The following is a 12,812-nucleotide window of genomic DNA, read 5'->3' on the forward strand; positions in this document are numbered from 1 at the left end:
TTGCAAGATTTCAAAGGGTCCGATGTATCGTGGGGCTAGTTTACCTTTCTTCCCGAAGCGAACCACTCCCTTCATTGGAGACACCTTGAGCAATACCAGGTCCCCCTCCTGAAACTCTAACTGCCTTCTGCGGATGTCTGCATAACTCTTCTGTCTGCTTGCAGCAGTCTTGATTCTCTCTCTGATTATGGGTACTACCCTGCTGGTAATCTCTACTAGCTCAGGCCCTGCCAAGGCCTTCTCTCCAACTTCCTCCCAGCAAACAGGTGATCTGCACTTCCTTCCGTACAAAGCTTCATATGGAGCCATCCCGATGCTAGCATGATGGCTGTTATTGTAGGCAAACTCCACCAAAGGTAGATGCTGCCTCCAAGAACCGCCAAAGTCCAGCACACACATCCTGAGCATATCCTCTATAGTCTGGATGGTCCTTTCTGACTGTCCATCAGTCTGGGGGTGGAAGGCAGTACTGAAATCCAACCTAGTACCCATGGCATTCTGCAGACTCCGCCAAAACCTGGAGGTGAACTGGGGCCCTCTATCTGACACTATCGAAACAGGAACCCCATGCAGCCTGACGATCTCATCCACATACACCTGCGCCAACTTGTCCACAGAGTAGCCACTCCTGACAGGGATGAAGTGACCAGATTTGGTGAGTCTGTCCACAATCACCCATATGGAGTCCACTCTGTTGGACGCCGCCGGTAACCCCACTACGAAGTCCATAGCTATGTTTTCCCATTTCCATTCTGGAATTGGTAGCGGGTTAAGCATTCCAGCCGGCTTCTGATGTTCCAGCTTCACCCTCTGACACACTTCGCAGGCTGACACGAACTGTGCCACTTCTTTCTTCATCGCTGGCCACCAATAAACTTTCTTCAAATCTTGATACATCTTGGTGGCTCCGGGGTGAATGCTGTATCTTGCATTATGAGCCTCTCTCATAATGTCTCCTTTTAGCCTTATGTCATCTGGTACACATAATCGACTCCCATAGCGGAGGATCCCCTTACTGTCGAATCTGAACTCACTACCACTGCCTGACTGAACAGTCCTGGCAATCTTCACTAACTCCGGGTCCTCATGCTGTTTCTGAGCCACCTGCTCCAGAAACACGGGTGATACTCTCATCTGGGCCACCAAGGCACCTGTACCAGACAACTCCATCTGTAGACCTTCCTCAATAAGCTTGTAGAATTCCTTCACCACTGGCCTCCTCTCTGCCGATATGTGGGATAAGCTACCGAGTGATTTCCGGCTTAGGGCGTCTGCCACAACATTCGCCTTACCCGGATGATACTGAATCTTGCAATCATAGTCATTCAGCAGCTCTACCCATCTCCTCTGTCTCAAGTTCAAATCTCTTTGACTCAGGATGTACTGCAGGCTCTTATGATCTGTAAAGATCTCACATTTTACCCCGTAGAGGTAGTGCCTCCACATCTTGAGTGCAAAGATTACTGCTGCCATCTCCAGGTCATGTGTGGGGTAATTCAACTCATGCTTCTTTAGCTGCCTCGAAGCATAAGCAATCACCCTCTCATTCTGCATCAGTACACAACCCAGTCCCACACGGGACGCATCACAAAAGACTGTAAAGTCCTCATCACTAGATGGCAGAGCTAAAACTGGTGCTGAAGTCAACCTCTTCTTAAGCTCTTCAAAACTCTCTTTGCACTGGTCGGTCCACAGAAACTTTTGATTCTTCCTGGTTAACCTGGTCAGAGGAGCTGCTATCTTTGAGAAGTCCTGAACGAACCTCCTGTAGTAACCTGCCAAACCTAAGAAACTTCTAATCTCTGTCACTGAAGTGGGTCTAGGCCAGTTAGCCACAGTTTCTGTCTTCTTGGGGTCCACCTCAATACCATTCTCTGACACTACATGCCCCAAGAACGAAATGCTCCTCAGCCAGAACTCACATTTAGAGAACTTGGCATACAAGCCATGTTCCCTCAAAGTCTGCAAGACCAACCGCAGATGATGGGCATGCTCTTCTGCATTCCTGGAATACACTAAGATATCATCTATGAAGACAATAACGAAGTGATCCAGGTATTGGCTAAATACTCTGTTCATGAGATCCATGAATGCTGCAGGGGCGTTTGTTAACCCGAACGGCATCACTAGGAACTCATAGTGCCCATATCTGGTCCTGAAAGCTGTCTTTGGCACGTCTTCATCTCTGATCCTCAGCTGATGATACCCAGATCTCAGATCTATCTTGGAGAAACAACCTGCTCCTGCTAGCTGGTCGAATAGATCATCGATCCTAGGCAACGGGTACTTGTTTTTGGTAGTGACCTTGTTCAACTGTCTGTAGTCGATACAAAGTCTGAGGGATCCATCCTTCTTTTTCACGAACAACACTGGAGCACCCCAAGGCGAGGTACTCGGTCGGATGAAACCCTTGTCTACCAGCTCTTGCAACTGTTCCTTAAGCTCCTTCAGCTCTGCTGGCGCCATCCTATAGGGAGGGATAGAGATCGGTCTGGTTCCTGGCATCAATTCTATCTCGAACTCTATCTCCCTAGGAGGCGGTAAACCTGGCAGCTCGTCTGGGAAAACATCTAAGAACTCTCTAACCACAGGCACCGAGGCGGGCTCTCTGACATCTCTGTCTAGCTCTCTCACATGAGCTAGATAACCCTGACAACCCCTCCTGAGCAGCCTACGAGCCTGTAGGGCTGATATCAAACCTCTAGGTGTACTCCCCCTGTCTCCTCTAAAGACAACCTCTGACCCATCCTGACATCTGAACTTAACTACCTTGTCTCTGCAATCCAAGGTAGCACCATGGGTAGATAGCCAATCCATCCCTAGAATGACGTCAAAATCTGTCAAGTCTAGAACCACTAGGTCGGCGGATAGGCATCTTCCCTCTATGAAAATTGGACTGTACTGGCAGACTGACTCTGCCACTGACGGGTCACACTTGGGTCCACTGACCCATAGGGGACACTCTAACCCAGAGACCATCAAACCCAACCTCTCGACCGCTCTCGGAGAAACAAAAGAATGGGTTGCACCCGGGTCCATTAAGGCATAAACATCTGAACAACCAATGATGATATTACCTGACACCACGGTGTTGGATGCATTCGCCTCTTGCTGCGTCATCGTGAAGATTCGTGCTGGAGCTGACGGACCTTCCCCTCTATAACCTGTTGAAGAAGAGGCTGACCCTCTCCCTCGGCCTCTGCCACTAGCCTGTGTCGCGGCTGAAGCTGCTGGCTGTGCCACACTACCCGAAGCTGTCTGCTGGGGCTGTGCCGTAGGAACTGCTCTCGGACACTCCCAAGACATGTGTCCCTCTTGCCCACACCTGTAGCAGGCTGTCGTCCCAAACCGGCATACCCCCCGGTGTAGCTTACCACACCTCGCACAAACTGCGTTATCAGCACCAGAGCTTGAGCCACCTCCTAATCCCAGACCTGATTTGATCTTGCTCCAGAACTTATTCTTCTTTGTCTTCCTGGTGGTATTATTCCACCTCTTACTGCCTGAACTCAAGGATGAAGGGTCAATCCTTCCCCCACCTGGGGTCTTGGAACCAGAAGGTTGTGCCACTGACTGCTTGACTTTTCCCTCTATTACGGCACTAGCCTCCATTCTCCTGGCCATGTCTATAATGGCATGGAAACTTTCTCTATCAGCTGACTGAATCAAAGAGGAATACCTGGAATTGAGCCTCATGATATACCTCCTCGACTTCTTCGGATCTGTGTCCAGATGTTGCCCAGCAAACGGCAACAACTCTAAGAATCTATCGGTGTACTCATCGACACCCATCTCATCTGTCTGCTTCAGCTGTTCAAACTCAATCATCTTCAGCTCCCTGGAACTGTCAGGGAAAACCCATCCTGCGAACTCATTCGCAAACTCCTCCCATGACAGACTGTCCACCCTTGGTTTCACATAGTTCTTGAACCACTCTCGTGCCTTCTTGCATTTCAGAGTGAAACCAGCCATCTGAATGGCTCTACTGTCATCCGCCCCTATCTCATCTGTAATTGTTTTGACCTTCTCCAGGTACACAAACGGATCATCACCTGTATCAAACTGGGGAGCACCCAACTTCATATAGTCAGTCATCTTGACTTTGCTCCCTCCAGATGAGCTAGGCTGAGGTATTAGGGTTTCTGGAACTGTGGGTTCTGCTGGTGGTGGTGGTGCAACATCCCCTGGGATAGGGTTTGCTGTGCCTGGATAGGAGGGTTGAGGTGGGTACATAGGGTATTGTGGATACTGTGGGTGGAAAGGTGGGTATGGCATGTGAGAAGGGTAAGGATTAAAACTGGGGTAATCCGATGTACTTCCCATCGAATACCCGGGGTATGGTGAAAAAGGTGGGTACTGGGGTGGTGGAACAAACCCCGAGGCCTGAGTGCCTCCCTGAGACTCACCCATGCCCTCTTCTGGCATGCTCACACCAAGATTACCATCCCTCCTCTGGTCCACATCCATCTCTTCTCCCACATCCACTGACCTGCCTCCTTGAACCGTTCCTCTTACTGATCTGTTTCTACCCAGATCCAGAGACCTTCTAGGGTCTCCCACTGCTCTGTCCCTGTTGGACCTACTTGAAATTGCCCTTGGCAATGCTGGAGGACGGGCGCTCGTGCCCTCATCCTCCGGTGGTACTCTAGTCAATCTAGCCGATCGACGAGTTCCTCGCATTCTGTTTACTGAAAAACAGCACAGATAACAAAACATTAGCATCAAATGGTTCATGTGGAAACACATGAACCCACATCATATACACATCATATTCATAGCATATCTCATGGCATACATACTTTCATTCTAGACAGGACTCTACATCCTATCCTAGTGGACATGATTTCCTATCGTGCTTGACTTTCTATAACATCTATGAGCCCGACACTCTAGGTCCGACCATATGAACCTAGGGCTCTGATACCACTCTGTAACGACACGGAAACCGGACCGCTACCGGCGCTAGGATTCAGGTCGGCTTAAGGCCGCCAGAACCCATAGCAAGCCAAACATACATCCTGTGAACCTGTTTAATCCCATACATGGTCAACAACATACATAAAAATTTAAAACTTTTCTTTCATTCAAACATTTCTTTGCCAAGCCTAGCCTGTGCATGCACAAGCATAACATAAACTTCTCATTGGAGTCCTCATCAAATACTCCAATGGGGTAACATAACATAATATAGGCTTGGGTTACATAGGCATCATAAAAACATTATATCTCATACAAGACCATGTGTACAGGGAATACAACAGACTCTAGTCAAGCACACTATTAAACTTTCATTACATAACATATCATACTTTTACATTACAAACAAACCATGTCCACAGCTAAGCTATTACATAAACTTCTCTTACTCTGCTGACTTCTCTATCTACTCTGCACCTGCAAGACTGGGGTTAGGGGAGAGGGGGTGAGCTATAAAGCCCAATGAGCAGAAACTAAAAACATAGATTTTATTATTTCCTTTATTATTATTATTCATTATTCCTTTTATTTTATTATTCTTTTTATTATTATTTATTTTATTTCCACATATTATTTAACTTTTTTTTTTTTTTTTTCATGCTTTCATGAAATGCAACACATCACAGCTAATCACATAAAGGATGGTATTGTCACCATTAGTCCTCTTCCTTTCCAAAGTGTCGGGACGTAGAATGGGTCAACCGGTCTTTCTCTTACATAACACATCATAACATAACATTCCAATATGCCGGGACGTAGAATGGGTCAACCGGTCTTTCTCTTTCTTTGTGCCAGGGACGTAGAATGGGTACAACCTGGACTTTCATGCATAACATGCCATATCTCATCATAACATATCGAGGACTATGGATCATCCAATCAACCATCCACATCAACATCAATTTATGCAATGCAGCATATTCGTGAATTCTAATGCAAACATCCTGAAATATTGCATGGCATTAGTGATGCATGGGCAATGCTTTATGCTTCATTCATTTATTCATTTACTTTACTTTAAAACTTAAGGGGTTGTTCCACTCACCTGATGACTGAAGCTTTAACAACTCAAGGGCAGCTATCTCACTGCCGGGGGTCTCGGTTCCTCGGGTCCGAACCTACACAGGTGGACTTAGATGAGGTACCAAACAAACATAAACAAGACTCTAAACATACCCCCAAAAACCTCCTAAAAACACCTCAAAACACCCCTAGAAAACATGCAAGAAAAGGCTGGACAGGGCACTTTCGGCGGCACCTTCGGCGGCCGGAAGTCCCTCCAGAGCCGAAAGTCAGGCAGGTTCGGCGGCACCTTCGGCGGCCGAAACTCTCAGACAGAGACGAAACTCATGCATGTTCGGCGGCACCTTCGGCGGCCGAAAGTCTCGGACAGAGCCGAAACTCCAACTTTCGGGGGCAAGCTTCGGCAGCCTAAAGCTGCCTCCCAAGCCATGTTCGGCGGCCGAAACTCCCTTCGGCTGCCGAACCTGGTTTCTGCCAAAGGGCAGAAACTTGGCTCCCTTAAGCATTTTTGCCTCCAAACTCACCAATCATGCATAAACTTGTTCTAAAACATGCATCAACACCATACATCACACCTAGGGGTCTCAAACTATCAAATACCCCAACTACAACACTTCAAACACACACAAACAACATACATTGTTCATCAAAACATCTAAACCCATAAACTCATCAACAAGCCTAAACATGCATCTCTACCCATAAAACAACTTAAAACTTACTTAAAACATATAAGGAGCTTAAGATCGGCTCTTACCTCTTGAAGATCGAGAGGGAGACGACCTAAACTTGGAGATCCACGAAAATGAGCTCCTGGGTTCCCAAAGCTCCAAAACTTGTTTCAAAAGTTCAAAACCTTCAATGCAAGCTTAAAACTCAAGAAAAATGGTGGGGATTTGAAGGAAGAACACTAGATCTGGAAGAGGGCGGTCGGAAGCTAGCTGTGGCCGAAAATGGGAGAAAGCTCGCCCATTTCGGCTAAGTGCCCCTTTTATAGTGGCTGGCCAGACCACGTTCGGGGGCCGAAAGTGCCTCCGCACGCATGTCATGTTCGGCGGCCGAACTTGACTTTCGGCGGCCGAACCTCCCTCACTCATGCTTTCGGGGGCCTAACGTGCCTTCAAAACGCATGCATGTTCGGCGGCCGAACTTGACTTCCGGCGGCCGAACCTGGGTTTTCCTCCAAAGACTTTTCATGCCAAAAACTCATTTAATTTTCATACTTAAAACCATGAAATGCTTTAAAACATTTTATGAAAACATGTTTCTACCCTACTAGAGGCTTCCGACATCCGAGATTCCACCGGACGGTAGGAATTCCGATACCAGAGTCTAGCCGGGTATTACACTCCATCTCTCCTTGTTTTCATATCTCTCATGTCTCTAAATGAACCTCTTAAGTGGTATTTATAGGGCTGCCACATCCCCATTTGTGGCTGAGCTGCGAAGCTTCCTCAGCAAGCTATTATCCAGCTTCCCCAGCAAGCTATTATCCAGCTTCCCAAGCAAGCTGCTGTCCAATCTTCCCTAGTAAGCTGCTGTTCAATCTTCCCTAGAAGCTGCTTCTTGGAGAAGCTTCTTCTATCTCCATTCTATCCTATTTTGCTGCCTTGGCTGTTTTCCAGCAGTTTTGGGATGTTCTGACAGTTTCTGCCCATTTTGAACCTCATCTGGTAAGTTCTAGCAAGTCTGGCAGTCCTGAGGGCGCGCCAGCCCCACTTGCTGCGTGCTTGCCTGCTGTGGGCCCATTGCTGCACGTGTTGGTCGCCTTCTGCGCGCCACAGTGCCTTTGTGAACCTCGTTTAGGCTCTGGGCTGCACATTTGCAAACTTCACCTGCCTGTTGGGCCGCTCGCCTATCTGCCTGCTGGGATGCGCACCTCGGAACTTCATTTGGGCACTGGCCCGCGTGCGCTGCAACTCCCGCAGGCCTATCTCGTGCCGCACCAGCATTGTAGCCATGGACCTTGTTTCTACAGTGTTGGGCCCATGCTTGCTTCTTCCGAGCGGTCTGCAACATCCCAGTTGGGCCTGTCCTTGCCTCCAGCGACCTACCACTGTCCTAATGGCCCAACAATACTTCCAACAGCCTTGCCAATCCTTGGAAACTCCCCTAGTGAACCTTATTAGCCTACTGGCTTGCAATGCATCCTATCCTCCTGCCAGTCCAAGCGCAACTCATTTCTGGCAGCCTAGTAGCTCCATTACCAACCAGCGTTCTGACCAGCCACTGCACCTCATTAGGCTACTGGCCTGCCATGCGCCCCAGCTTCCTGCCAGTCGCATAGCAACTCATTTCTGGCAGCCTAGCAACTCCATCACCAACCAGCGTTCTGACCAACCACTACACATCATTAGCCCCAGGCTGAACCTCATTCAGCCTACTGCCAGCTTGCGATACCAAATCTGCCCCTGATGCAGAATTGGCCCGTTGGCCTACCAATTGGCTGTCGCATGCACCGCGAGCAATACTTCGCCGATTTTGCCTCTATGACCTCTCTTGGTCTCACCACTCTTTGACCGTGACATCCTCCCTCACTCATCCTGGCAACGGCCTCGTCGCATCCTCCTCGTACGTCCTCCAACGCATGAGCTAGAGTAAGATCTACTGGCATGTCCACCTACATGCTCCATATCGGTCCCACTTGCATGTCCACCTACATGCTCCATGTTGATTCCACTTGCATGTCCACCTACATGCAATGCATGTTCACCCACGTGCTCCTTGTTGCCTTGGCCGTTCTCTACTTGTGCCCCAGCAGCACTTCTTTCGTCCATGTGGTTAGGTGACTTCGCTAGTCCGTCGGCCTTGCACCTATTATTTCTCTTCTTCTTTCAGCAACGTCGCCTTCACCTCTCTCGCTTGGGCAACACCACCTCCCTTGGACATTCGGCTACCAACTCCCTATTGGATCCACCATCCAAAGCATAAACCACCATTTCTCTCGATGGTAGCCCTTTCGGCAACTCAGCTTCACCTTGGATCGGACATTCGACTCCATCTTGGACCCGACATTCCTCTAGATCCTTCTCCTCTTGGGAACTCACTTCCCTAATGCTTGAGTCGACCATAGGACAAGAAATTGATACTAAAAAGTTTCAATCAATAACTAGGAAAACAAACAAAAAAAATAAAAAGGGAAGTTTTGATGAAGGGTGAAACTAAAGTAAAAAAATAAAAATAAAACAATTAAAGGAAGCAATAACTAAGAAAAAAAAATCAAATATTAACTTAGAGAAAATCAATACAAACAAATTCTATTGAAAAATAGGATCCATTTCAGTTGTGAGAGTTGATTATTGAAGCAAAAACATATTTATTCATTCCAATAGATTGGTTCTAGTTATGGGAGACGCTCCTAATAACTAATCTCTCCTTAGATGTAAATTAATTAGGAAATATTCGCTATTTAACCCTAGTCAACAAGTAATCTAAAAAACGTCTATTAGATTTAATTTATCAACCACCTTAAGAATTAGAGAGATCCAATTCTGACTAACAAACCAAACGACGTGGTGAATTTAAATTAGATAATGCCGTAAAATTTGGAATGAAACGTGCGAGATCGCGTATCTTTAATGGGAAAATCTTATTTTCTTTGTTTTCACAGACTGTAGATTTTCTTAGGAGTTTGAGCAAGGCTCAGGTCAAAGATTGACTGGGTCATTTGGCAGTTTCTATCTAGGGCCTTAGGTAATTTGACAATTTCTATCTAGAGCCTTGGGTAATTTTTGGTACTGAACGAATAAAAATAGTCAGTAGGTTTATCCAAATCGTTGGTTAAGGCTTTGTTTAGCAGTTTTTTCAAGATATTTGCCAAATTAACTGATTCTTTATTTTACAGTAAAAACATGACAAAAGACACAAAATTAATAGAAAGTTACTTACATTAGTGTTAGATATGAAGTATATGCTAAATGTGTGCTCTATTATAAGAATGTCTTTTGTATCCTGATTTTTTTATTTCTTTTCGACTCTTTTTTTTAATTTTTATTTTTTTAAAAGTTGGGTGAAGGCGGCATTGCACCATACAGTAAGTAAAGGAGGCGGAGGAGCAACAACCTTCTTAAAAAAATTACACTTAATTCTTTTAAATATTTTAAAATTTCATTTTAATTTTTAAGCTTTTCAAACTTTCATTTCCCACTTCAAAACATTATTTTTAAACCAAGTTTCAACTCATATTTCCATCCACACACATATATATAGATAGTAAAAATTATGTTATATAAACTGATTTAAAATTAGGTTTAATGATCTTGAGGTATAAAAATAATTACTTAAAATAATTACTTGTTTTATATAAAAATTTTATTAGGATAGAAAAAATAAAATAAATACCGTCTGTATTTCATATCTCTTTTTCACTTTTCTTTTTTTGTCGTTCTAAAATGATTGTTTATTTTTTATTTTATATTATATTTTTATATAAATTGACTATTATAATTTTATTTTATTTTATTTTAAAAATAACTTCTCAAATTATTTTTTTAAGTGAATATTTAAAATATTTTTTGATATTTAATAAAAGTTAAGTTAATAAAAAATTATGAAATAAATTATAAATCTAAAAAGTGTTTGTTTGTTTGTTTTGAGGGATTCGAAAGTTATAAGATATATAATCTAATATTTTCAAGATTATGCGTTGACATTGCAATGAGTTGTTTCATAATATGACTGAATAATTTATTTTATATTACAGGTGTTTTATATGTATTAGGCCATCAGATTTTAGCATGGAGTGATTTCTTCACAGAATCCTAGTCCAACTATAACTTCTTTTTTTTTTTTTTCTGTCGAAAGTCCAACTATAACTTAATCTCGGATTTCATATCCAAATAGGATGCAAAGATCAGGACAGAACCAAGTCGTATTTGACTTCTGATTTCTATCTCTGCATGGACTTCGTATGACCATAAATAGATGCAATTGTTTTCACTCTAGTTTGCCAAAGCCAGCAATAGTTGAAACTCTTTATTCTCTACAGCCATGGCTTCCTCCAAGCTTCTTTTCCCTTTGCTTCTCTGTTCCGTTTTCCTTTTTCTTCTTCTGCCTATATCTAATGCTCATCTTCTCAAGGCTTGTGAGTTTGAGGCCATATACAACCTTGGGGATTCAATTTCTGACACTGGCAATTTGATCCAAGAGGACCCTGCTTCTGTTTTTTCTAGACTTCCCTATGGCCAAAACCTGTACAGGAATCCAACTGGTAGATGCTCCAATGGCTTGCTCATTATTGATTTCATTGGTAAGAAACCACTATATTATTTCACGTTTTATATGCTCTTTTGTGTGCGCTTAAGATAATTATTGCACTTGTTTGTATTTTGACAGCAAAATCAGCTGGTATTCCACTTCTTGAAGCATATTTGAATGCTAGTTCCAGCAAGACACATGGCGTAAATTTTGCAGTTGCTGGCTCTACTGCATTGCCTGTGGAATTTCTTGCAGAAAAAGGAGTGATTGCCCCTGTCACCAATAGTTCTCTTACCAAACAACTCAACTGGATGCATACCCATTTCAATACAACCTGCCATAGTTCCAAAGGTCACTATATATTACTGATGCATCATACTTTATAATAAGATAAATTATTTATTGAACTTATTACTATGCTTACTATTGTCTTATCCTTCTTATATTTTACAGAATGTGTAGAGAAACATAAGAGATCTTTGTTCATGGTTGGGGAGATTGGAGGCAATGATTATAACTATGCTTTCTTTCAAGGCAAGAGTATTGATGAGTTGAAGTCCATGGTATCTGATGTTGTTAAAGCTATCAAAAAAGCTGTTATGGTTAGTTAATTTTCTTCAAACATAGAGTAATTGATTTCTTCTGTTCATCTTTTCATTACCTTAAATTTCCTACATGTTTTCTGTAGAGGGTTATTGGATTTGGTGCTGCTCGGGTTATTGTTCCTGGGAATTTTCCAATCGGTTGCATGCCCATATATCTTAGTGGATTTCACTCCAATGATTCTAGTGAATATGATGAATTTCATTGCCTCAAAGGACTGAATAACTTTGCAATGTATCACAATGAGCAACTCCAGCAAGCAATTAAAGAATTGCAAGAAGAGAATCCAAAAGTGAATATAGTATATGGGGATTACTACAATGCCTACAAGTGGATTTTGAGTAAAGCTGCATTGCTTGGTGAGTTTTTGAAGTCTGCAAATTGTGGTTTAACATAACATTAACTACTGAAACTAACGTTGCGTTGCTTCATGGAAACAGGGTTTGATCCAAAATCACTGCAAAAGGCTTGTTGTGGGAGTGGAGGTGATTATGATTTTAGTCTTAATAGAATGTGTGGGGCTCCTAACGTACCAGTTTGTCCTACACCTCAAGAACATATCAGTTGGGATGGAGTACATTCAACTGAAAAGGCCTATTTCTTCATGGCTCGATGGATCATTCGCAACATCTTCCAAAAGCTTAAGTGCATAGCTTGATTATTTCATAAATTTATATACTAGTTTGAAAGTTTGTCATTTAATTTAGTTTGTGGCTTTTAATTTTAATGGAAAGAAATTCAGTTGGTTAACATTTTTTAGATGTTCTATCTATCAATATTAATTCTTATGTTGCTTATATATGCTATTAGCAATTCTTATATATGCTAGTTTTGGTTCCAATTAAATCTAAATTTTGAATCGTCAATGCAATTTTAATTCGAAAAAATTTTTAATATAAAAATAAATAAAAAATAAAGAAATAAATATAGATATTAAATATTATCAAATTAATAATTGAGTAAATAGTAAATTGTACATAAGGTATCCATTTTCATAATATGAAAAATAAAGT

General features: G+C 43.2%; 1 protein-coding gene across 1 annotated transcript; it reads left to right on the top strand.

The window, feature by feature from the left end:
• Window positions 1-10,843: 10,843 nt before the first annotated feature.
• Window positions 10,844-12,457, top strand: LOC122723848 (GDSL esterase/lipase At5g03980-like). The gene is made up of 5 exons (XM_043957742.1): window positions 10,844-11,248; window positions 11,335-11,547; window positions 11,659-11,798; window positions 11,885-12,158; window positions 12,240-12,457. Exons 1-5 carry the CDS (start codon window positions 10,990-10,992, stop codon window positions 12,455-12,457), a joined length of 1,104 nt encoding a protein of 367 aa, XP_043813677.1. The 5' UTR covers window positions 10,844-10,989.
• The last annotated feature ends 355 nt before the right edge of the window (window positions 12,458-12,812 follow it).

Source organism: Manihot esculenta, chromosome 6 (assembly GCF_001659605.2).
Source record: "Manihot esculenta cultivar AM560-2 chromosome 6, M.esculenta_v8, whole genome shotgun sequence".
Classification (NCBI taxonomy): domain Eukaryota; kingdom Viridiplantae; phylum Streptophyta; class Magnoliopsida; order Malpighiales; family Euphorbiaceae; genus Manihot; species Manihot esculenta.